Source organism: Delphinus delphis, chromosome 16 (assembly GCF_949987515.2).
Source record: "Delphinus delphis chromosome 16, mDelDel1.2, whole genome shotgun sequence".
Classification (NCBI taxonomy): domain Eukaryota; kingdom Metazoa; phylum Chordata; class Mammalia; order Artiodactyla; family Delphinidae; genus Delphinus; species Delphinus delphis.
This window is the reverse complement of record NC_082698.1, coordinates 11435507-11460016: the sequence shown is the minus strand read 5'-3', so window position 1 is coordinate 11460016 and position 24510 is coordinate 11435507. Positions and strand designations below refer to the sequence as shown.

At 42.3% G+C, this 24510-nt stretch overlaps 1 protein-coding gene across 6 annotated transcripts in view; it reads left to right on the top strand.

Annotated features, from left to right (window-relative positions):
- Window positions 1-2103: 2103 nt before the first annotated feature.
- INPP5F (inositol polyphosphate-5-phosphatase F) overlaps window positions 2104-24510 on the top strand; it is a 98722-nt gene continuing 76315 nt past the window's right edge. For 3 of the 6 annotated variants that reach the window (XR_009522389.1, XM_060033952.1, XM_060033957.1), the window contains exon 1: window positions 8357-8552. Coding sequence is in view for 2 of the 6 variants with exons in the window: in XM_060033952.1 (XP_059889935.1) it covers window positions 8456-8552 (97 nt within the window). In the remaining 4 variants the exon portion in view is untranslated. The other 3 variants (XM_060033955.1, XM_060033953.1, XM_060033954.1) reach the window with 3 other exon arrangements.

Below are 24510 nucleotides of genomic sequence, written 5' to 3'. Positions count from 1 at the left end.
AGGGTCTGTCTCCTGCCTTCCTTTAATTCCCCTTGCAGTCTGACGTCTCCCAGCCCCAATTTTGAGAATTCCAACCCTTCCAACAGGTTAGGACCTGTGCTTTATCTCCCCAAATACCTGTCCCTTCAGGCTTCATCCTGATGTGACTGAGGATGTTCCTCTGGCGGCTCTGGATCGCGTGCGGGAGCAGGTGTGGGGGAGTGAGCCAGGGCTCCTATGAACCGGGGAAGGACTGTGGTGCCTTGCTTGCTCCCAGGGATTTCCCTGACTAGGTGTGGTGTAGCCAGGTTCCTTCTGAATCCCTCAAAGATAAGCACACCTGGTACATGGAGTGCTATTTTTCTTCCAAAGACAGCCTAGTCTAATATCACATGATGAAAACACTTTCTTCCTATTTATAGTACTTTTGAATCCACTCTTGGAACATGTACAACCTTAGCATTATTGAATGAAAGAATTCTTCCTAGCTCTATTTTCACGGTAAGGGCTCCACATTAACTGGAATAGCTCTCTCTGAGTCATTTGGGATGAATGGTGCTATCCTTGAACACACTGTTTCCAGTCTCTAAATTTATCTCTTGATAGAAGTCAGTGTGTGTGTGCGTGTGTGTGTGTGTGTGTTCACCCAGCTATGTGAGTGTTAGTGGATTAGTGAATTAGGGGTAATAGAAAGTATATTTGAATTTAGAAAGAGGGGAGGAGCTAAAATGATACAAGAGGATGACCAAAGAGGGAAGGACAAATTAAGAGAAGACCAAGAGCAGGCCCCAAATTCTCCTGGGATGTAGAGCCCAGAACATTCTTTTATGCTAGTGTTGGGATCAAGGTTTGTGGCACCTGAAGCTTTTTTAACGTATGGCAGGTCCTCTTTAGAAAGAAGAATACAAAATAATGAATACAGAATTATGTACAGGGCTTTGGATGAAATCCAAGAGCCCTGAAGCTTAATGTAAAATAAATAAGCAACAAGGTTATATTTATGGCACAGGGAAATATAGCCATTATTTTGTAATAACTTGAAATGGAGTATTAAAACAAACAGAACTCCTGAAGCTTAAGTTTCATTAGCCTCAGGGCAAATCCTCTGTCTCTGGTTGGAAATCTGTGTGGTTAGGTCATTCAAGATGGCTGTTCTCTTGCTCCCTGTACATGCCCTGTTCGACCAGGCCCTGCTTCTCTCACACGATTATCCAATCCTCTTAATTGTAGGGCTTAATTAGTAACTGTCTACATGCTTGCCCCCTGCCCCAGCCGCTGGTTTCCCTGGTAACTGATGAACCAACCTGACATCAATCCCCCCTATAAATGGTAGCCTCCTTCTCCCCTGAGTAGCAAAGATTACTGCCTTTCACCACCCACAGTGTGGGTTCCCTCTAGGACCTTTGTTTTGGATGCGTGAGATCTCTTATCCAATAAATTGTTGATGTCTCTGTCACTGTCTCTGGGTTCTTTCTTCAGTCTCAAGGCTGAAGAAGACTGAAGGCTTTCTTCAGTCTTTGGGCTGCGGGGTGCAGCCCAAAAGGAATCAAGACTAAACATCCTTCTAGTTATATGATTAATATCTATTACTTTTATTTCCCAATGATTTGAGCTAAAACATCTGAATCATACCTATTAACATATTTCTTCTTTAATATATATTAATATATACGTATTAGGTATGTAATATATATGTTAAAAATCTATGTAACATGTTAGAAATCCATCAAATAAGCTGAGATCTAGAGGGGAAAACTACACATAAAGTACATTTAAAAAAAATTATACAATAACATTTCTTTAACACTTCATAGTTTGGGACACCCTTTCAAAGACAAGTTCATTTAATCCTGGCAATAAACTTGTGAAGAAAGTTTTCTATTTTATCTCCATTTTACATAAGGGAAACTGACCTTCGGGAGTTGGAGATTTGCCCAAGTACCTCAGGCTTAGGTAAACAGGGGAAGTGGGCGGGGACCCAGGGCTCTGTTAGCCTCTTGCTGGGAATGGGGGAGGGGGTAGGAAGAATAAGACAAGCGAGTTCATCTAAACTGCCTGCCTCCTGGCACTGATCCTTCCTACCTGTCTCTCTTCATCCCCCGCCACCCCTGGATTTCTCAGCTCCAAGCTCGACAGGCAGAACAGTAAGTAATTTGCTCCAAATAGGCCGGGTCAGCAGCAAACAAGGAACTGGCGTTGCTTTGGGGAATGCCTTCAGATCCAGTGCGTGTCCATCTCTGCTGGCAGATACCAGTTCCCCGAAGCTTGCTCTCTTTCTCTGAGCCAGATACTTGAGTTCCAATTGTGAAATCATAAGGGAAGAAAAGTCCAGATAGTAACCTGGGGCTTTTTAAATGTAAGGGCCCCAAATAAAATTGTTTACAGGCCATATTTTTTCCCATTCAAAATGAAAATAGTTTAACCAAATCCCAAGGGAGAAATAGGCTCATGCTGAAGTGATGGGATAGACTTGTTAGTGTCTGAGTGTTCCCAGCCTGTCCCCTTTTCCCCACAGCTGGAGAGCTTTCTGGCGTAGTCTTCCATTTCCTCCTCTCTCCCATCCTCCAAGGAAGGCCAGGCCTCTCCAGGGGAAATAGCCCTGAGTGGTCAGATTTCACAGCAAAGAGCTGAAAAGGGGAAAGGAAGCTGGAGAGGAGGTTGGAGAGGAGAGGTATGGGAGTATCTGTGCCATAGGATGATGATGAGCAGAAAAGAAATAGATTAAAAATAAACAACAAAACAAAAACTTACAGAGGCCTTTATAGTATTTGAGAAATACTCAAAGGACTGGAGCTTTCTCAGATATGTATGGAATGGCTCTTTTTTCAGCTTTGATGCTGCCATGGACTGAACCGCTTGGGTTGTGGCTTTATAAGCATCACCCCTACAACCTAGAATCCCTACTTGATTAAATCATAGAAGAGTGATGTGAAAAACCGTGAGAAGTGGTCCACTGCTCACAGGCAACCTCAATGCTAGTATCTCACCATTTTCGAGAAACAGCAACTATTAGAGTGATGGCCAAATTTCGAAGATGTATTTGCCACATTTGCAGCTGGTCTCTGGTTACCCATCATGGGCCTCATCATGGAGACTTTGCAAATCACACCGCATCGCTCTCTTCCCCCAACTACATAACCCCCACTCCCTATGCTCACCTGGTCAGGAGCAGCCCAGCACCCTTCCCCCAACACACACCCTTCACTGTGCTTCCTCAGGCTCTTTGAAGAATTGCTGTAAAGGGCTTCCCTGGTGGGGCAGTGGTTAAGAATCTGCCTGCCAATGCAGAGGACACTGGTTCGAGCCCTGGTCCGGGAAGATCCCACATGCCGCGGAGCAACTAAGCCCGCGAGCCACAACTGCTGAGCCTGTGAGCCACAACTACTGAGCCCGTGTGCCTAGAGCCCGTGCTCCACAGCAAGAGAAGCCACCGCAGTGAGAAGCCGGCGCTCCACAGCGAAGAGTAGCCCCCGCTGGCTGCAACTAGAGAAAGCCCGCGCACAGCAGCGAAGACCCAATGCAGCCAAAAATAAATAAATAATAAGTAAATTTAAGAATTGCTGTAAAATTGAGGGAAAACGATGGAGTAGAATTAGGGAAACCAAAACCCTATATTTCCTGTTACTAAGTGCTACTCTTATGAAATGGTGAAATGCTGTGAGCTGTTATTATTTATCTTTAACCAGGAGAAGAAATTCCACTGGGCAGCTTTTCCAAAAGATGTACCAAGTTCCTACAGGAGTAATTCCAGCCCACCCCCGCCATTGTTTTCTGGTACAGCACAAAGTATTCTCTGAAAAATCTCTAAAATGATTATCTAACAGAAGGCACTTTTGACAATTGTTATTGATTTACGATGGTACAGGCCCCAACAGGCCATCAGCCTGAGAGTTGCAATTGGCAGAGGAAGGAGAAGCCACAGCTACTGCTGTGGTTTAGAAAAGGTGTCAAAGAAAAATACTCTTCCTATATTCCGTGTAAAAGAGGATACAGTGCAGAAAAATGGCTTATATACTTAACTATAGCTCACTTTGACAGCATTTAAGGTTTTAGGAAAGCTCAAAACTACTAAGCAGTGTGTGAAGAATAGAAAGAGCTTTGCCCTGGACTCCTGGCTTGTCAATGCAAAAGGTTCTAAACCCCTAGGTAATAAGTTACCTAAAAATATGTTTTTGTGTGTGGTGGAAGAATGTGCTTTAGACACACACGTATTTAACTATTTTTTTTTAATTTAAAGCAATAAAAGCACACACACACACAAATCAAAACAGCATACAGGAATATAAAGTGAAAAGGAAGTTTCTACCCTCCTTCTTGCCATTCCTGAGTATCCCCCCACCCCCATTTCCATTCCTCAGAAGTAACCACACTTCCTGTGTTTTGTTTCAGAAATGTTCTGCGCTTATAAAAACATAATATCTCTTCCATTCTCCCCTTTAAAAACCCAAATGGGATACGTTAAAATACAACTCTGCAGCTAGGACTTTTGCTATTTAACAGTATACCTTGGACTTTTTTCTTCAAATTAGCTTATTTAGAACTCTCTAATTTTTTTTTTTTTTTCTCAGTATGCGGGCCTCTCACTGTTGTGGCCTCTCCCGTTGCGGAGCACAGGCTCCGGACGCGCAGGCTCAGTGGCCATGGCTCACGGGCCCAGCCGCTCCGCGGCATGTGGGATCTTCCCAGACTGGGACACAAACCTGTGTCCCCTGCATCGGCAGGCGGACTCTCAACCACTGCGCCACCAGGGAAGCCCCCAGAACTCTCTAATTTTTAAGCTATTTTTAAAATTGGAAAGTAAATACATAACACAGAGGAAGTGAGAGACAGCTGGCTTTAGACAAATATGAAATTATCACTGTAAAAGGCTAATTATCTTTCCTCTGGAAGGAGAAAGATTAGATGCAGAAAACATATTTCATTTTCTCTCTCTCTCTCACACACACACACACGCACACACACATGCAAAAGAACTATTATAGCTGGTTTAAACAATAACTTGGGTCCTTGACAACTTTATCAGACTGTACAACTAAAAAGCCAGTACTTATTAACCCCCAAAGTATAACAATGGAGGAGAGATGATCTCTATTAAACAAAAGTATCTCTCATTTAGACCAATGCAACAGACTTTTCCCTTTTTGTTCCATGGTGCTTCTCAAATGAACAATTTTACATATGTCAAAGCTCCAAAATGGTTGTTACAATTTCCAGTTGTAACTTCATGAAGTTATGGGAGGAGGTATGGCAGTCAAATCCAGGAGATATCGGCTGATGATTGGTCAAATGTGAAAATTTGGCTTGTGAGTATCTTGGGGTCTTAACCGCTCTGACTGCTGACTGAAGAAATCAGCAGCCTCCTGGCAGGCAGAACATGTATTTAAAAAAATATATCTCCTTTGGAAGATTTCTCATATACAAACAATACTGAAGAAAGTTCTCGTAGACAAACAACATACAAGACTGTAGACAAGTAGACAGGAGATGATGTTAAAAGTCAAATTTCACCACAGGACACTAGAATCTAATCATAACCCCCAAATCTCAGAAACAAATAATAAGCATGACATTGAAGGCCAAATCGATAATCAGAGTTGAGTCTTTTACCATCCTTATTTGCCTGAGTTTAACTATGTGGACACATTTCCTCACATTCACTGATTTCAGGGCTGGAAGAACCGTTAGTGGTAATCTCTTTTAATAAATAAGGAAACTGACACTAAAAGAGATTAAGTGACTTGACTAAGATCAGATAGAACAGGCTAGAACCTAACTTCCTAGTGGATATACTTAAACTAGTATAAATATATGATACATGTAAAACATATATAATACACATGATGGTCATTCATGTTTAAAAAACAGAACAGCATCACATGAACTTTCTACCATAAACTGGGTGGCACCATTCAAGGGCAGGAGGGCCTTGAATTAGGAAACTGGAAGAGAGTGATGAAGGTTGGCAGATAGCCACAGGCCAAGGATGGGGAGGCCAGCCAGGGAGTAGAGAAGCTGCAGTGTCAGGAGCACCTGGCAGGTAAAGAGTATTTGAGGTTCAGGAAGTCCTTAGCAGGAACAAGACAAGACACCTGTGGCAGGAGACTGAGGATGTGATATCTGCTAGGGACACAGTATTTACTCTTTTCACTCATTCTGCTTGGCCAGGCCGGGCTCTAGCATGCATTCAGAGTGAGAGGGAGAGAGCACTGTGCATCTGGGTCAGATAGATTCCAGGAACATCTTCAGGTTTTCTCTCTCCTAAGGGCTCTGCTTGTTAACTCTGGATTTACAGGTCATCACCCGCATACACTGGTCTGAGTTAATGACTGACTGGTGTTTTCCACTAAGCTGCTGTCAGGCAGATTTTTCCATTTAATTTCATTTAAAACAGTGGTGCTTAATCCTGGCTGCATATCAGAATACTCTGGGGAGCTTAGAAAAAAAAAATACTGTTGCCAGAGCCCATCTCAATTAAATTCTGCTTTAATTGGCCTGAGGTCCTAGTATTGGTATGTTTGAAAAACTCCCTAAGTGATTCCACTAGGTAGCTATGGTTGGAACCACTGATTTAAAACATCAGGGAAAGTTTCAATCAACTAAGCAATTGTTTCAAAAGTTACAATAGCATTATTTTCCTCACATCTGGCAATGTGATTCATTAAAAAATAAAGAAGTAATTTGCAGAACACCCTGTCTTCATAAGACTTTCTCATTATCTATTCATTTTTGCTAAGGAAAGTCAACCCATGGCTGAATTCAACAATAAATCCGAAACTGATGGCTCCACTGAATCTTCTTTCCACCATCTTATTGCCATTTTCTTCTTTGTCCAACTCACCTCATTTGCCATAGTAATTGCTCCTATTGACCTTTAGGTTGAGATGTCTGGACAGTCCCAAAGGCATAGTACTTATCACAGATTCCAGGACAGTTTGTCATCATGGGACTTCCTGTGCTATGGATATTCAACTGAGAAACCAGTGTGGGCTGGAATAATTAGTAATGTGGAACTCCTTCCTGCTTTTGGGCCCTCTCACTTTTATCTAGCAGAAGGTTAAAAGCATTGCCTTGCTTTTCTTCTACCTCGTTTTTGTTTGTTTTTTCCTTCTTCCTTTCTAAGGCATTAGAAAAGGCAGGAGATAGGAGTAGAAAGATTCATTTACTCATAAAACTGGGAGTGTAATTAAAGGTCATTTAGTTCAACCGCCATCTGAGACCAAGAGACTTTCCCAAGATCACACATCTAGATCACCCCTGGCGTGGGGCCTGGAACTGAGGTCCTGACTCTCAAGCCCCATTCAGTTCAACATACCACCTGGCCTTTCAAGATAGCTCGAAGATACTTGGGAGGGCTTCCTCCTTCCACAAGAGGTTCTCCAGCCACCTTATCCTTGTCAAACTAGACCCCTTTTACTTCCTTGACATTTTATTGTCTTCTCACATGCGTCCTGCTTAATTCGGGACATGATAGCTTATGGACTTTGCTCTCTTCCTTCTCGTTATTTAGAGCCCCGTGCTGGTAATACTTGTTTAATTTCTATTGTTACATGCTTCTCGTTGATATGCATTTATTGAATGTTTGCTGTTGTCAAATGTTGCAAGGTTCTAAGAGGAAATTCCAAAACAGAAGACGCCCCAGCTCTGTGGAGAGCCTGGCTGGTGACAGACCCCTGCAACCAGCCCCTTAGGTCGCATTTCCCAGCTCTCCTAGTCTGGGTCTCTGCGGGCAGTACAGGCCCGGGGGAAGAGGGGGCGGGTTTCAGGCTGGATTTAGGGAGTCGGCCTGGCTTTTCTCAGGGCTGCTGAAAGTAACGAATAACCTGCTGGCATGGGAGGGGAGGCCCCAGAAGTGGGCTTCTGCTCCAAAGGCCGCAGGGCAGTAAGGCGGCCAGCCTGTCTCATCCAGGCCAGTGTTCTGCCCGCAGTCCCCGGGGTTGGGAAAGCGGGCCCGCCAGGGGCGGGGCCTGGAAAGAGCGGGAGGAGGAGGAGGGGGCTTGGATGGGGAGAGAAGAGGGAGGAGGAAGAGCCTCGGGGGAGGAATCAGGCGGAGAAACCCAGGAAAAGCTGGAGAAGAAGGCGGCGGGAATGGGCAGGAAGAGGAACGGAAAGGAGAGAGAAGCGGGGAGGAGACGGGGAGGGGGTGGAGCCTGGGAGAAGTCAGGGGAGAAGCCGGGGAAGGGGTGGGGCAGGGGGAGGAGCCATGAAGGGGAGCGGGGGCGGGGCCGATCAAGGGGCGGAGCCGGGGGGAGAGGCCTCCCAAGGCCGCCGCCGCCGCTGCCGCAGCACGTTCTCCTCCCGCGGGTCTGGCAGCCGGGGTGCTCCCTCAGCCGCCGCTCCCCGAAGCGCGGGCTCTGGCGGCCCCGGCCGACGAGGACGCCCCGCGCGAACCGCCGCCTCTGGGGTCGCGGGGTCGCGGGACTGCAGAGCCGCTGGCGCGCCCGGGCCGCCGCCGCCTCCCTCAGCGTCCGGGGCCGGCATGGAGCTCTTCCAAGCCAAGGACCACTACATCCTGCAGCAGGACGAACGCGCGCTGTGGTGCAGCCGCCGCGACGGCAGCCTCCATCTCCGACCGGGTGAGGCTGGCGGCACGGGGTCGCCCTGGGCGGGCGGGGGGCGAGGAGGGGGCGCGGCCGGGGCCCCTCGGCCGGGGGCTGCGGATCTGGCGCCTCCTGCGGCCCTGGCGGGCGGGGCGGGGCGGGCTCGAGCGAGGGCGCGCGGTCTGTCATTATTTCCTGAGAGGAGGGAGCGCTGCCGTCGCCCCTGCCCCTCTGCGGGGGACAAAGGACTGACGACCCTCGTCCCTCCGAGCGCGCTTCCGCGTCGCGATCTGCTCCGCTGCCCGGGAGAGGGGACGTGAGTCGAGCCGCCCGCAGTCGGGGTCGGGCCGGCGCCCACCAGAAAGTTCGAGCGAGGTGCGCCTGGCCTTAAAGGCCTCTTCCTCTCAGGAGTGGCCTCTGCCCGTCCTTCGGGACAAGTTCTGGGTTCGAATCCCGATCTCAGGCCAGAGGCGATCACGCCAGTTCAGTGGAACATCCTGCCGGAGCTTCAGTGCCTGTGAAGCTGGTGTGTTTCTGGTGGTCCTTTATCATTAAAGGCGTGACTTCATTCTGGTTACCTCTAGGCACTCGATTTACAGCGCCTTTTTTTTTTTTAATTTTAGTATTACAGTTAAACTGTATCGTAATGTTCAACTTTTAATATTTTTGTGTGACTCAGTATTGTGAGATACACTCTTGTGGGTCCATGTTTGGGTGTCATGTAAGCTGTCATGAGATGTCTAAGTCTACAACGATTAGTCTGCATTAGGAAAACTAGGTCACAGTGGTGAGTTAAACAGGGCAGTCGCTGCCCTCAGAGAGCTGACAGTCGGGGGGGGCGGTTTCCCTTGAGGGGGCCCCAGAGCACCTCCCCCTTTGAGGTTGCCAGTCCTTTTTCCTAATCACTGCAGATCTTTCATTTTAGGAGAAGTAAGAGAACAGAGTTCTTGAAAGAAACAGCCAGAGCATTTCAAGTTTACTTGTAATTCTTGTATGTAATCTAGACAAAAGAATTTACGTGGTATGAATTGGAAAGTATGAAAGGCGCAAACGAACTTTTCATATACATCACAGCAGTTACCATTTATAGGAGGGTTTCCAAGGATCTGGTCCCTTAATATATTATTCCCAGTCCTCACAACAACCTTACAAAGCAGGTGGTGAGGTGATATCCTCTTTCTCAGGTGAGGAGACAGGTGTGAAAGGTTGAGTAACTTGACTGAGGTCACAGAGAGTAGAATTGGCCCCCAGAACACTTTCTGGCCTGTCCCACTGCTTGCCTAGGAAGGCCTGCTCGTTGATTTGCTAGAGCAGTGAAGGAGAACTTATTTTTTTTTCTAGGTTTTGGATGTATTTTCTTGCTATTACATTTTATTTCCTCTATTCAGAATGGAAGAGAAACTACTGCACCCAGATAAGGTTCTTTGATAATCTTGAGACAGGAGGTGTTGTAGATAGGCTAATTTTGGCCCGTCTCCAGTCATTCTCTTCTCCGTTTTTCCTGATTTGATCATTTGCCTGGTCTTTCTCCCCTCACCCCACCCACAATGTTTGGATAAGGCTTCAAGTGCAGACTGAAGAAAAGTAGATTGCAAAATTCCCCAGGCTGTCAAAGAGCCGACTCTTTGGATTCTTAAGAGCTTAAAATTAACTATGGCAGCTGGATGGAACTTGACATCACCTCTAACTCATTGGACAGAACACTTTTCTGTACTTCATTTCCTCAGCTATAAAATGAGGGTTGGACTTTTTGGTCCTTGTGCATAATGAAATGTTTTTGAAACAGTGCCAATTTAAGTGTTTGTTCAGTGTACCTCTTTGAGGACAAGAATTGATGTGTTTCATGAAAAACACTCAGGAAATCTCTAGGTCACCTGTGTATTGGGACAGTGAATTGAAGCATATGTAGATAGAGGTGGATGTGGTTGTCTCCATTTCTAGGGCTACTCTCTCCTTTCTCTTAGCCTCTAAGATTGACAGAGATGAACCAAGCTGGTGGAATTACATGGAAGGAGGTAAGGTCCCAGGAGTCCTCTGAATAGATGGCTTTAAATGAATTATGTGTCATTCTGTTTGGTTTGTGTTCATTTCTCGTACACAGGAACCTGTCCAGTCCTAACAGCTTTAGGGATAAGTTGCTCCCCTCAAGAGAAGTAAGTCAACTCTTCTAGGGTGCTGGCTAGTAGCTTACCTTTCAGTGGAAGGACACTTAAACCCAATCATCTGAGCTGAAGCTCAGATGATCATGCTACAGGCTTAAGCCTTTAAGGAATATTCACAGGGAAACCTGGGCCTAGATTTTGGATTAAGCCATGTGGTTTGAATTACTGTTTATATATCCAAAGTCCATATCAGAAGGCAAATTAACTTTTTTCTGAATAAAATGGTTGTAGCCTTTGCAATTAAGTTTATCACACTTCTTAGGATACAGCCTACCACAGACTAAAGCAGACCAAAAATATAGAGGAAGGAAGAGGCCATTATCTTTCAGAACAGCCTGTTTTTGATCTTCAGGTGTTCAAGTACATATAGCCAATGAATAAAGAATCTCACACACCTGACTTTACCAAATAGTTTATCCTATCCAATACTCAAGAGCCTTTCTAAAGAATGCCTATGGAATAATGGCATTTAATTGTTAAATGTTTTCCAGGTCTTTTTCTGTAGACTTATTTAAAATTCTCCATTTTATTGGATCATCTCCCTCTGCTTTTACAGCCAGTTTTGCTATTGTTTGTAATGAAAGCATTTAAAATCTTTCATAGTTTCTTACTGGTTATTCAACTGAATAAATTACTGGCCAAGTCCTTTTCTTTCTAAAGGGCAGTATCATAAGACCAAAAAAGCCTGTGAGCCTTGTGATTTTTATGTTTGTGGTAACTTGAAAGAGGACTTTTCTTCTAGTGGCATCAGGAGGATCAGTATTGATATTTAAGTCTAAAGTGACCACTTCCTTGGTCTGGAATGTTTGTTACTGTCAGTCTCTTTTCCTGCCTAGTTTATTTTGTAAGACCCAGTTCAGATGCCACCCCTACTCTGTGCTCACCATAGCCTGCATTCCTGGGGCAGAATTATTGGTCACCTTTTTGTGTTTCCAGGTGCTTTAGACACTTGGTACACGCATTAGTTATAGCCCTGACTGTATCATATAATAATGGTTTGCTTCCTTCTTCCCCAGTGGACAGAGCATTCCTCAAGGCAAGGACCACGTTCTACTCATCTTGGTATCTGTGAGCTTTAGAGTGCATAGGACACAGAAGGCATTTTTGGTTGAGTTGAGCCAAATTAAATTTAAGTCCAGGTTTCTCTCAGTACTATCATTGCCACAAATATGGGATGTTGTGTTATGCTTATTACTCATTTTAGGCCCTGTTTTAAATGTCTTCTAATTTAGGTGGAAAATCTCTGTCCAGCTGGATAAGGAAATAAATGTGAGGAAAGGTGCATTTCCACTTATGTTGTTTTTCTATCTGATTTAACATCATTTAAAAAAAAATCTTTGTGATGGTATTCCGTATTTTCTTTAACACTGTTTAAATTTTTTCTTCTAAGTAGTTGAGTATTTTTTCTGGTTTTCCATTTTTTTAAGGTTAGTGAGTGTCTGTATTCATACTTAGAACTGCTTTTTTGGTGGCTGCTAATATCTCTTGCAGGGTAATGACCAGCAGAGGAAAATATTTAGACTGTTTTATTTTCAACCAGGGAAAATGATAAAGCACTGTGTAAACATTCAGTAATCTCTTGAGCGTGGAGTTTCACTATCTGAGAATAAGGGCTGTAATTTAAAGACTTAAAAAGCAATATAATATAGTCCACTGTTGAGCAAGGGTGATATAGTCTTATCTCTTTAATCTTAAAACTGCTTCCACTTGTCCTTGTAGCTTTGTCTGATAGGACAGTGTTATATAATTTACTGCTGCGTATTGCTTCATTCTATTCTGAGACTGACCACGAAAAGATGGTAGAGCATCTGTCATACACATAACATTCATAAGCATGTAAACTATTTAGAGAGAGATGAAACACTGAATGATACATACCAGTGAACAGTTTTTGGAGGGGGATGCTAGTTATCAGAATGTACAGAAACATAAAAATGCATTCCTGTTTTACTTAGTTATTTTTTGATAATGAAATTATTTTTAATATGTCATATGAAAACTTTTTTGAATGAGAAATTAATTACAGAATTGAAATCTAAATAGAACTTTTATCTGTTTTGCAGAATCATATTTTATGCAACTATATCCAGTTTAGACTTTTGTGTTATTTGGTATTTACTTTGAAAAAATTTTTTAACTTTACCTTTTTTAGAAAATCATGTTTGCTAAAAATTCACCGCTTACCATGACAAAATGTAATAGGGCATTTTAATTTATAAATTAGTTATTAAATATATTGTAAAAATCTTTTTAACCATTTTTGTTGCTGTTGAATAACCAGTTTTTTTCCTCTAGTGTCTTTAGTTTTCAGTTTCTTTAAAATGGCTTACCACTTTTATACCTTGAACACTTCTTACCCCATATTTTATATTCTAACAGGCTAGCAGTTGGATTGAACAGATCTGTAAACTTATTTTGTGAACATTTATTGTTATGCATGCAAGATACAAAACACATCTTTCCAAAAAATTTCCCCCTTTCTTTGGCTTAAAAAAAAAGATAGTCTTTGTAGGGTGAATGATGACAATTTTTGGAATCAGGTTTTACAGCTAGAGGGAAGTTTTTGTGCATATTGTCTGCTTTGTGAACTGAGATTAGTAGTAGCTAATAACAACCGCTTTTATTTACTAAGCATTTTTCTGAACCAGACACTGTTCTAAGCCCTTTATGTGTACTGTTTCATGTCATCCCCACAATAAAACTTAGGCGGAGGGGTTTTATTATTATTTTACAGGCACAGAGAAGTAATTTGTCCAAGTTCAAAGAATAAGAGGGAGAGCCAGACTTCTAACCCCATATTAGCTCCAAAGCCAAGTTTTTCTCAATATTGACAAAAATGTTTTATAAACCTTTCTACCTTCTTGACCACAAAGTTGTAGGATTTATATTTTTATGGGTAATATCTGAAATGTATTTAGCTGTCATAGTCATTATAGTGTAGCCTATGTAGAGAATAAAATAGCCTCTGAAATGTCAAAGTATGCACATTGAGGAAGGATCTATGTAGAATGAAAAGGCTGATGATGGGACTATTGGTTTGTTCTTTGACCTTTCACCTGTCCTCACTCTTTTCTTGCAAAACTAGTTATATAGTTACAGGGAATATCGTTATATAATAGGTTGACTCGTTTTTCCACAGTCAGTTTGTAAGGTTTCTCTTCTTAAGTTTTTAGAACATTTGCAGGTTGTGGAGGGAATATATAGAGGGAAGATCTTGGAGCAGAAACACTGATATGTACTGGATGGGAACTATTTCAGCCAGTGATGAGCAACCTGAAGCCTTCTCAGTCTAACTTTGCAAGAGTTCCAGATCCAGTTCCAGATCCAGTTTCACAGACATCCTTTCAGAGCACATAAAGCAGAGAGGGAATGGAGGAGAAAAAGTCTTCAGGGCAACCACTTCCGAAGAGGGGAGGGACTTTGTAGCATCGCTGATTCCTAGATGCTTGTGTTCTGGCCATGCCAGCAGAGGCCAGGACTTGCCAAAGGCTGGCTTCAGAGGAGAGGCAGTATCCAGGCCTTTAGGATAGAGCATGCAGGTGCCAGAAACAAAGGTGCCCTGACAGCTTGGTCTTTTCGGAACATGGCTACTTTGGTGCTGCTCCAGGATGCCCAGCAGCATGGCTTCCCCTTATCCCACCTGCCCAGCCTAACTCAGCCCAAGCAGGGAGAAGGAGATGTAGATTCATTACTATATCCCTAGCACCTGGCCCACTGCAGGTCTTCTGTAAAAATTGTATTGAATGAATTGAAATAATTCTAGTTTCTGGTTGACTCTGTGTACCTTGAGCAGCAAATAGGTTGTTGGGAGGATTAAATGAAGAACATAAGAACAGAAGACCAAAACGCTGCATCTCTTACCAACTTTAAAATATGTACTAATTTCTCATTGTCGTTTTATTCAGGAAACGGGGGAATCTAACTTTTAATTCTGTGGGATTCAATAAATCTTTTTTTAATGAAAATAAATGAGGCCCAAAGACATTTTTATTTTTCTCTAACTGGCCCTATGCCAACAAAAAAAAAGATTGTTGGCTGATTTTGGTTCTTATGATTTATGACAAAATTAGCTGATGTATTTGCAGATAGATACTAGACTATCGGAAAATCGAACTAATTTGGCTATAGTATTGATTCAGTGCATTCTCAGAGCCATAGTCTGACCTTGATGTGGTTTTATGGGGATTTAAATGTGTTAGATCTTTATAAGCTGCATTACTATCTCTCTGTAAACCTTTTTGTAAACTGTTCTATTCCTGTTCAAATATGTTTTAAAATATAAACTTTTAAAATCTAGTCTTGCAAACACAAACCTGAGAAGTAACAGCAATCTCATAGAACCTGTAACAAATTACTCATTAGCTGGGCTAAGTTATAATCATGTGTGTCAGACGACCATAAACGAGCTGAGAAGAATATTTGAATTAGAGTATGTTTACCAAAATAGAGAAATAATACATTACTTTATTAGCAGTAGCTGTTGATAATACATTAAGTAATATTTAAGTAGTATTTAAAAAGTGAGGGTGAGCACTGCACATTTAGCATCATAGTACTATCAGAACACATACTGGTAGTATCTTAATTAAATCCCATGCTCTGTTAAGATGACTCATTTTCTGGTTGCTGTGAGACCCTTAAAGGAACTGCTCTCATTCACAAAAAAGCATCCACTCCTGCCAACTTTTTGGTAAGGCTGTTGAGGGAAGTACAGGTTGATTTTAGGTCAGTGTTCCCTGTTGTTTTTTTCTTTTTAAGTTACCTCATTTTAATTGCAGATTCTTTCACATTTAACCTTGAATTTCTTTAACTTCATAGTGGGATATTTAAAAATACATTTAAAGTACCTTAATTTTTCTTTATGAAAATTTATGAATATTATTCTTTGAAACCTCTTTTTACTTGTACTAAACTTCAAATTCCAGTTTCTGCAATGGTCAACATATATAATTTGAAATAGTCCTAACATGTAACTGAAATGTTGGGACATTTTAAACATGCCACAGTGCTCTTAATTTTAGTAGTTTGCGTGTATAATATTAATGATGCTTCATGGTGTCATTATACATTGCTTTTATGCCAGATATAAACACTTTTCTCCCTATTTCCAGCATAATAACCCTCCCCTCCCCCAGGGAACAGTTGTGGTGGGTAGACCAAAGAGTTTGGCAGAGTTTCTAGTTTGCTAGTCTCCCTCTGGGCAGTTGTTCTTCTTGACTTCCAGGATTCACCTCTAGTAGCTATTGCATTTATCCCCCTTTGCACCTTTCAAATACTCACTTTCCTCAAAGAAGCAGCCCTCCGCCCTGACAACTAATTTAGTATTCTATTCCTTTCTCCTTCCAAATTATATTAAGTCTGAAATTCTGTGAAGTCATTTATTTATTATTTCAACAAACATTTATTGAAGATCTGTCTGCGAGGCATTGTGCCAAGGTAAAAAGATGGATAAAATACTGTCTCTACCCTATAGCCCAGGTAGTGGTCCAACAAGGGAAAGGCATACAGAGGATTCTAGAGTGACAGATACAGTGATAGAGCTGAGTTCTGTGGGAGATTTGAGCTGGGTCTTGAAGTTCAAAGTCTCTGTTTTTTTCCAAGGTAGTGAAAATCTGTTTTTCTTCCTCATAAAGAAATGGGAAGAAAGGTGTTCTTTTATTTGATTCTCTGAAGTTCCTTCTAGCTGTAAATTGTCTGTGATTGTTTCTGTCTTATTTAAGAGTGGAAAGTCCTGGAAGAAACTGGCCGTGTGACTAGTGGACTTTAATGGGTATATATATATTTTTGCCTTGCCTTGCCAGAAATAACTTTGTATGCACAGTGCCTTGGTTCTAATTAAGTACTCAAAAAAAAAAAAAAAGAAAAAGAAAAAGAAAAAAGTTTATGAGAATGAATAGTGCCTAACTGGCCAGACTGAAATAGTACAGGTTCTCCCCTGTACCTCCCACCCCACAGGACACTCTGCTGTGGCCCTTGTTTGATCTAGAAGCAGTTCTACATTTGAGGGCAATTAAAATGGCAGATCCTAGACCTGATGGTGTGTTTGAAGGTAGAGCTTTTTGTTGGTAAGGACCTATGGTATCAGAATGACTATACAGACGATCCTAGATGGAAGAGAGTAAGTTTTGAACAGAGTTTTCAGGAAAAGCTAGGAAATTATTTAAACGCCAGCAGAGACAAAGGTTGCATCTATTTTATGTTCGAAGTGCTAATTTTATGCATCTCAGTTACCGGCTCTAAAATGAGTTAAGGAAAATACCAACTGTTAGATCACCTGTGCTCTTATTTAGCTTTCAGAATCCTATTTCTTTCTCTTGTCTTTTTCTAAAGATTTATTTATTTATTTTGGCTGCCGTTGGATCTTTTTTTTAAAATTAATTAATTTATGGCTGCATTGGGTCTTCGTTGCTGTGCGGGCTTTCTCTAGTTGTGTTGAGCGGGGGCTACTCTTCGTTGCGGTGCGCGGGCCACTCATTGCAGTGGATTCTCTTGTTGCGGAGCACAGGCTCTAGGCACGTGGCTTCACTACTTGTGGCTGGCGGGCTCTAGAGTACAGGCCCGGCAGTTGTGGCGCAAGGGCTCAGTTGCTCCGTGGCATGTGGGATCTTCCTGGACCAGGGATCAAACCCGTGTCCCCTGTGTTGGCAGGCAGATTCTTAACCACTGAGCCACAAGGGAAGTCCCTGCGTTGGGTCTTTGTTGCTGCGCATGGGCTTTCTCTAGTTGTGGTGAGTGGGGGCTACTCTGTTGCTGTGCACGGGCTTCTCATTGCCGTGGCTTCTCTTGTTGCGAGCACGGGCTCTAGGCACACGGCCTCAGTAGTGTGGCTCACAGGCTCTAGAGTGCAGGCTCAGTAGTTGTGGCACACGGGCTTAGTTGCTCCGCGGCATGTGGGGTCTTCCCCGACCAGGGATTGAACCCGTGTCCCCTGCATTGGCAGGCGGATTCTTAACCGTTGCGTCAACAGGGAAGTCCTATCACAGGATATTGAATATAGTTCCCTGTGCTATACAGTAGGACCTTGTTGTTTATCCATCTTATGTATATTAGTTTGCATCTGCTAATCGCACACTCCCAATCCTTCCTTCTCCCCAACCCGCTCTCCCTTGGCAACCACAAGTCTGTTCTCTATGTCTGTCTGTTTCTGTTTCATAGATATGTTCATTTGTGTTGTATTTTAGATTCCATATATGTGATATCATAGGGTATTTGTCTTTTTCTTTCTGACTTACTTCACTTAGTATAATAATCTCTAAGTTCATTCATATTGCTGCAAATGACTTTATTTCATTCTTTTATGGCTGAGTAATCTGTTATGTATATATATGCCACATCTTCTTTATACATTCATCTGTCAGTGGACATTCAGGTTGTTTCCATGTCTTGGCTATTGTAAATAGTGCTGCTATGAACATAGGGGTGTATGTATCCTTTTGAATTATAGTTTTGTCTGGGTATATGCCCAGGAGTGGATTGCTAGCTCATATGGCAACTCTATTTTTAGTTTTCTGAGGAACCTCCATACTGTTTTCCATAATGGCTGCACCAATCTACATTCCCATCAACAGGGTAGGAGGGTTCCCTTTTTTCCACACCCTCTCCAACATTTGTTATTTGTAGACTTTTTAATGATGGCCATTCTGACCAGTGTGAGGTGGTACCTCATGGTAGTTTTGATTTGCATTTCTCTCATAATTAGTGATGTTGAGCATCTTTTCATGTTCCTATTGGCCATCTGTATGTCTTCTTTGGAGATATGTCTATTTAGGTCTTCTGCCCAAAAAACAATTTCTAATATCCTTCATGCTGCACGGTAATTAGATCCCAGTTTTTTTTTTTGTTTTGTTTTGTTTTTTGCGGTACACTGACCTCTCACTGTTGTGGCCTCTCCCGTTGCGGAGCACAGGCTCCGGACGCGCAGGCTCAGCGGCCATGGCTCACGGGCCTAGCTGCTCTGCGGCATGTGGGATCTTCCCGGACCGGGGCACGAACCCGTGGCCCCTGCATCGGCAGGCGGACTCTCAACCACTGCGCCACCAGGGAAGCCAGATCCCAGTTTTAATAGAAAAGTCTAGAAATTCTTAGGATCCCTTTCCTAGGTAGTATATCTCATCTTTTAACTAGTCTTAGGGTTTTTTGGTGGTTGTTTTTTTTTGCCCTTAGGGTTATTTTTTTAAACGTATTTTTTTATAGTAGCTTACACCAACTTTTTGCTTATTCACTATATATTATGAGCTCTTTATTCAGTTTATGGTTCTTAATTACATGAAAGAGTTTCAAGCTGTCCACGGCACAGGCATCATCTTTGAATCACTCAGGTAGGATAAAACTAAAGCTACTAATGCAGGTTCCAACTAGTAACCTATAATCACTTTGGCCTGTAATTCTCAACCTGGGTGTACGTTAGAATCACCTGGGGGAGATTTACAAAATACCTGTGCCTGGGTCCCACCGTAACCCAACAGTCAGACTCTCGAGGATGGGGCCCAGGCATCAGTATTTGTACAGCTCCCAGATGGTGATATTGAGCAGCCGGGATCCAGGACCGTTGAGCTGGAGTTCACACTGGGAAAGCAGCAGCTGCTAGAACTTCTAAAGTAGATTAGCTCTTTAGCTTGCTGAATGCTGGAAAATAATTACTATTAGAGAGTTCAGAGAAACATGTATCAAATTTTGCATTTATAAGATGGCATCTGAATCAAATTATTCCTTAACCTTTTTTTCTGGCCTAATTAAATTTTGAGAATTTAAGTATGGATGAGCTAACCATTGGAACTTTTAGTTCCTCATTGTAGAACACTTTTCCTCATCTGTTTGACTTTGGTGTTGGTAATTGTCTTTTCAGAGCAATAATGTCCTTTTGTCTTTAGCAGGAAATGAAACTTGGGTCTGATTATGTATGCATACACTAGCACCTTTTTTTTTTTTTGACACAAGTGAAACTGCCTGTAAACTTCAGCAGCTGTGCAAAACCCAGGCTTGTTCTTGGGCTGAGGGAGCGCCATCACTCTGGGCTCTTGGAATGAGTGAGTCATGCTCTCTGCAGGCACACAGTACTTAATCACTTGTTTTCTGTGTACCAGGAAGAAGAGGGCATATGAAAATAGAAGCCATGTCCTGCCAAATGGATCTGAAATAAGAGTGGAAATGTTGACCTAATGGGTCAAACAATTGAGCTTATGACAAACTACTTATGTCTTTGGGTGTATGTTACTTTAATGGTTTCACTAATTAAAATTTGGCATTATTTCTAAAATACTATGCTTTTGTAATTTGTAAGCAGCTCTACTCTTTACTAGATAACCTTAATAATCCTAAATTTTAAAACCTATTTGCAAACTTCAAATGTTTCTCTTTTGAAATTGTGTGCCACATTGGAATATACCTTTCGAAGGAAGGATTAGAAAGCAATATGTTTGTTGGAGCAGATCAATTACATGGCTCTTCTTTGTGGAAGGAAGGGACAAGCCCACTGGCCGTTTTCCCTGCCATTCCAATGCCTTCTGCCTCCGGAGTAGGCATTAATAATGGTGACAGAGTGTCCATTACTAAGCATAGTTGCTACATATGCCAAGACCAGTATGGTTCAAACATGTCCTCTATACAAACACTCTGCTAATGCTTTTATTTATTTTTATCTCCTTAATGAAGAGTAACAGATTAAAAAATACACACACACATATTTTGAAGTGTCTGTTGTGTGCCAGGAACTGTACCAGGCATAAAGTCATAGCGGCTCAAAAAGACACACTCAGCCTCCATTCTTGTGCCCGTTATATATAGCCTATTTCAGGCCTTCCTCCACTGGCTTCTCGCTATATTGGTGTGAGAAGCTGTGGACACCTGCTAGAGATTTTAAGATAATTTAAAGTTTCCCAGAATTTTTAGTTAAGTCTTTCATTGTGAGAAATCACATGCTCATCGTTTATGATTTGGTTCAGTAACTATTGAATGAGTCCCTGTTGTGTGTCAGACACTGTGCTAGGCTGCAGGCATACAGTGGTAAACAAAATAGGCCTAGAATTAAATAAACCGATAGAAGAGTCGAGACTTAATAGTCTGTCTTTTAATTGGTAAGTTGAAACTTTACGTTTATTTATAATTATTAATATATTATGAGTTATTTTCACCTTTTATTCATGTTTTCCATTTATTGTGCTTTTCTCAGTCTTTTTGTTCTATCACCTTTTACTGTGTTCCGTAGGATGGTAGGAATTTTATTTTTACTTTAAAATTTTTTTAATTTTCTGGATGGTGTGAATTTTTATCAGATGTCTTTCTGTTGCTGATTAAAAGCTACCCATTCTGTTTTTTGTTCTTCTATGGTTTCTCAAAACTTAGGACCCTAGTACTTATTTTCATGTATATAACTAAAGTCTACTGATGTCTGTGTCTTTTTCCCAAGTATATTTTAACCTTCATTTAGACTCTACTGCTTCTAAATTTCCCCTCTCCAGTGTAGGGGACTTTAGGGGAGGGGAGGAAGCTGGCAGTTATGCTTGATTTGCCATTTGGACCTGAATTGGGTTGCTAGGACTGTTTCTGCGTTCCTAATTTTGAGCTGCATCAAGAGTCCTGTATCTGTTTCACATTCTAAAGAAACAGAATTTTGGGGGCATATCTAAACATTGAGATATTTTCATAAAACATTTATTATTCTCAGAAGGCTTTTAGGGATTATCGCCTTAAGATTTAATGTAAAAAACAATCGAAGTTGGGTTTTTCCTTTTTTATCCTTTCCTTTTTAAATAAAAAGCCGTATGTAGACCCTTGAAATAAAAATCTGTAGAGAGATTTAGTGAGTGCTAGGAACCTGGAATTTTAAATGCATATACATTTCCCAACTTGAGGTAAAAGTTATTGAACATTTATGTGCCAGGCATTGTGCTGGGTACTTTCACATAATTCTTCCATTTAATCCTCATAAAAATCCTGTAAGGGGCTTCCCTGGTGGCGCAGTGGTTGAGAGTCCGCCTGCCGATGCAGGGGACATGGGATCGTGCCCGGGTCTGGGAAGATCCCACATGCCGCGGAGCGGCTGGGCCCGTGAGCCATGGCCGCTGAGCCTGCGCGTCCGGAGCCTGTGCTCCGCAACGGGAGGGGCCACAGCAGAGAGAGGCCCGCGTACCGCAAAAAAAAAAAAAAAAAAAAAATCCTGTAAGTTAGATGGAATTCCCGCTTATGAAAGAGGGACCTGAAGTTTTGAAAGGGGTTCCAAGACTGCAGTAGAGCTGGGACTTTTCACTCAGGACATGGAACGCAGGCCGTGCCCATGTCACTCAGAATCTCTTGACTCTGTCCAGCCTTACAGTTGCAGATTTGGAACCAGGTCACCCTCGTGCACACTCCTGTAACCTGGATCTCTGGCTTTAGGCTTGCCTTCTCCCATCCATCCTCTGCATACTAGCCCCAGTGTTCAATCTGAAATGCAAATCTGCCCTCTCTGGAGGAAATGTCTCCTGAATTTACTGCCTGTGGGCCTCCTGAGTTGGTCCCTGTTTGGTTTTTCAGCCTCATTCTTACAGCTTCCTGCCTTTTACCTTAAGGGTTTACAGTACCAAACCGTTTAGAGTCCTCCTTGCATTCAGTAAATATTTGAGTGCCTGTTATGTGTTATACAGTCTGCTGCATGTGGGCCTGCCCAGGGCTTTTCTCATGATCTAGATGGAGGAGGTCTTGGCTCTGGACAAGGATAGTGGCCACGGGGATGGAGAGAAGTGAAACATTCATCAGATATGAGGAGGTAGAATCAACAGGACTTGGTGAGGAAGAAAGCTGTTTTTTTTTTTGGCCGCATCATGCAGCTTGTGGGATCTCAGTTCCCCAACCAGGGACTGAACCCACGCCACAGCAGTGAAAATCTGGAATCCTAACCACTAGGTCACCAGGGAACTCCCAGGAAGAAAGCATTTTGAATGTCTCCCAGGTTCTGGCTTGTGTGGCTGGAATGATGGTGGTGAGCTGAAAGCCCCATACGAACTTAAAATGAGAGTATGATGTCTGAGTAGTTACACATGGTAGGGAAACTTATGGTGTTAGAGGTAGGATAGAGCCCTGGACTGAGAGTGGGATATGGGGTTTTGATTTTAACAAGCTGTGTAGTTAATATTGGACACTTTACCTCTGCCAGCCATGATATCTTTATTTGAAATAGAGCAGATGACTTTAACTTTGTTAGTTCAAATACTGAACCCTTCTAATGTGATTCAGTGCAAATTATCTGACTCCAGCCTGCTTCTGCATTCTGTGTCGTTCGTTCATTTGTCTGTTCAGCATTTGGAGCCTGCTGTATATCATGCACTTGGGACGTAAAGCTAAATGAGATCAGGTCTCCATGAATTTTCTGTTCTTGATGAGCTTCCTGTTCAGTCAGGGAGACAGGCAAGTCAGTAATTAGGTGCATTAAACCAAAATGAGATGCCACGATGCGTATACGAGCAGGGTTCAGGGGGATCACAAAAGAGAACCCGATCAGTTCTGCTGGGTGAGTGGAATGGGGAATGTGTCAGGGAACACCAGTGACCCTTGTTCTGAGTCTGGAATGAACAGCATGCCGAAGTGGGTGGGGAGCAGCATTCCAGGCCCAGCCTGTGCACACTTCTGGATGACTGTAGGAAGACAAGGATGCTGGGGTGGGGAGGCGGGAGGAGGGTAGACAGGAGGAGCCCACGCTGGGCCTTGAGAGCCTTTCCAAGGAATTTGGACTTTGTTTCTCAGGCTCTGGGGGGTCGGAGAAGACATATGACTGGATTAACAATGTTCTATGTTGTATGTATTTTTTTCATGCCTAATGTATTTCTTTTACAATATCAGTGTTAGACAAACTAGACTTTAGGGCAAAGAGCATTATTTGAAATAAAGGCAGTTATTACATCCTGATAAATGGAGCAATTCACCAGGAAGATATAATAATCCTGAATCTGTATGTGCCTGACAACATAGTCTGAAAAAATATGAGGCAAAAATTAAGAAGGAAGAGTACACAAAGCATGAGATTTTAAAAAAAAAAGAACCCTGTCAAAGTATTAGGCTAAGCAGTCAAAACATTAGCAAGTACATAGAGCAGTTGAATAAAATAATTAATAAAGTTGATAATGAGCCCTCACCCCAGAGTTGAATAGTGTATTCAAATGTTTGAAGTAAGAAATACTTTTAAAAGCATGACTTGAACAGACATATATGTATATACCTATAACTTCAGAAGCAAGAGTTTTGTGAAGTGTTTCCCCTTACATGGTACATGGTACAGTTTTTCTCTTTTCTGTTTCTTTGCTGTTAGTGCTGGTCTCGTTGTACAAAATTGATATAATGACCCACCAACGGATTGAATTGACACCCTTTTTCTTGAAAACACTAAGAAAATATACGTGCTTTTCAAGTACACACAGAACATTTGCAAACTGGCTTTCTGGATTCCCCTCCCCACACCAAGCGTCTGGTACTCCTCTTGTTCTGCCTCTTGTCCTTCCCCCGCTAAAGCAAAGATGACTTTGACTCCTATTTTTACTGAGTCAAGGCCATACGATACATCCATCTGCTTCTCATCTCCATTTCTATATTTAGCCTTTTCATCTTTTCTTCTAGACTTAGAAGAAAGTAATATCTTTCATTTCCTAGGTTAACTTTTACACCTGTACTTTTGATTTCATTTTGTTTTCTTTTCCTCGTTAAATAGCTCCTGGTTTTTATGCCTAGACATTTCTCCTTGACCACCCTATCATGAACTCAGTCTTAATGGCCTAACTAGTTCTCTCTCAAATAACCTCAAAGATTATTAGTGGCTATTATTTTTATTTTTATTTATTTCTTTCTTTATGTGTGCCGGGTCTTAG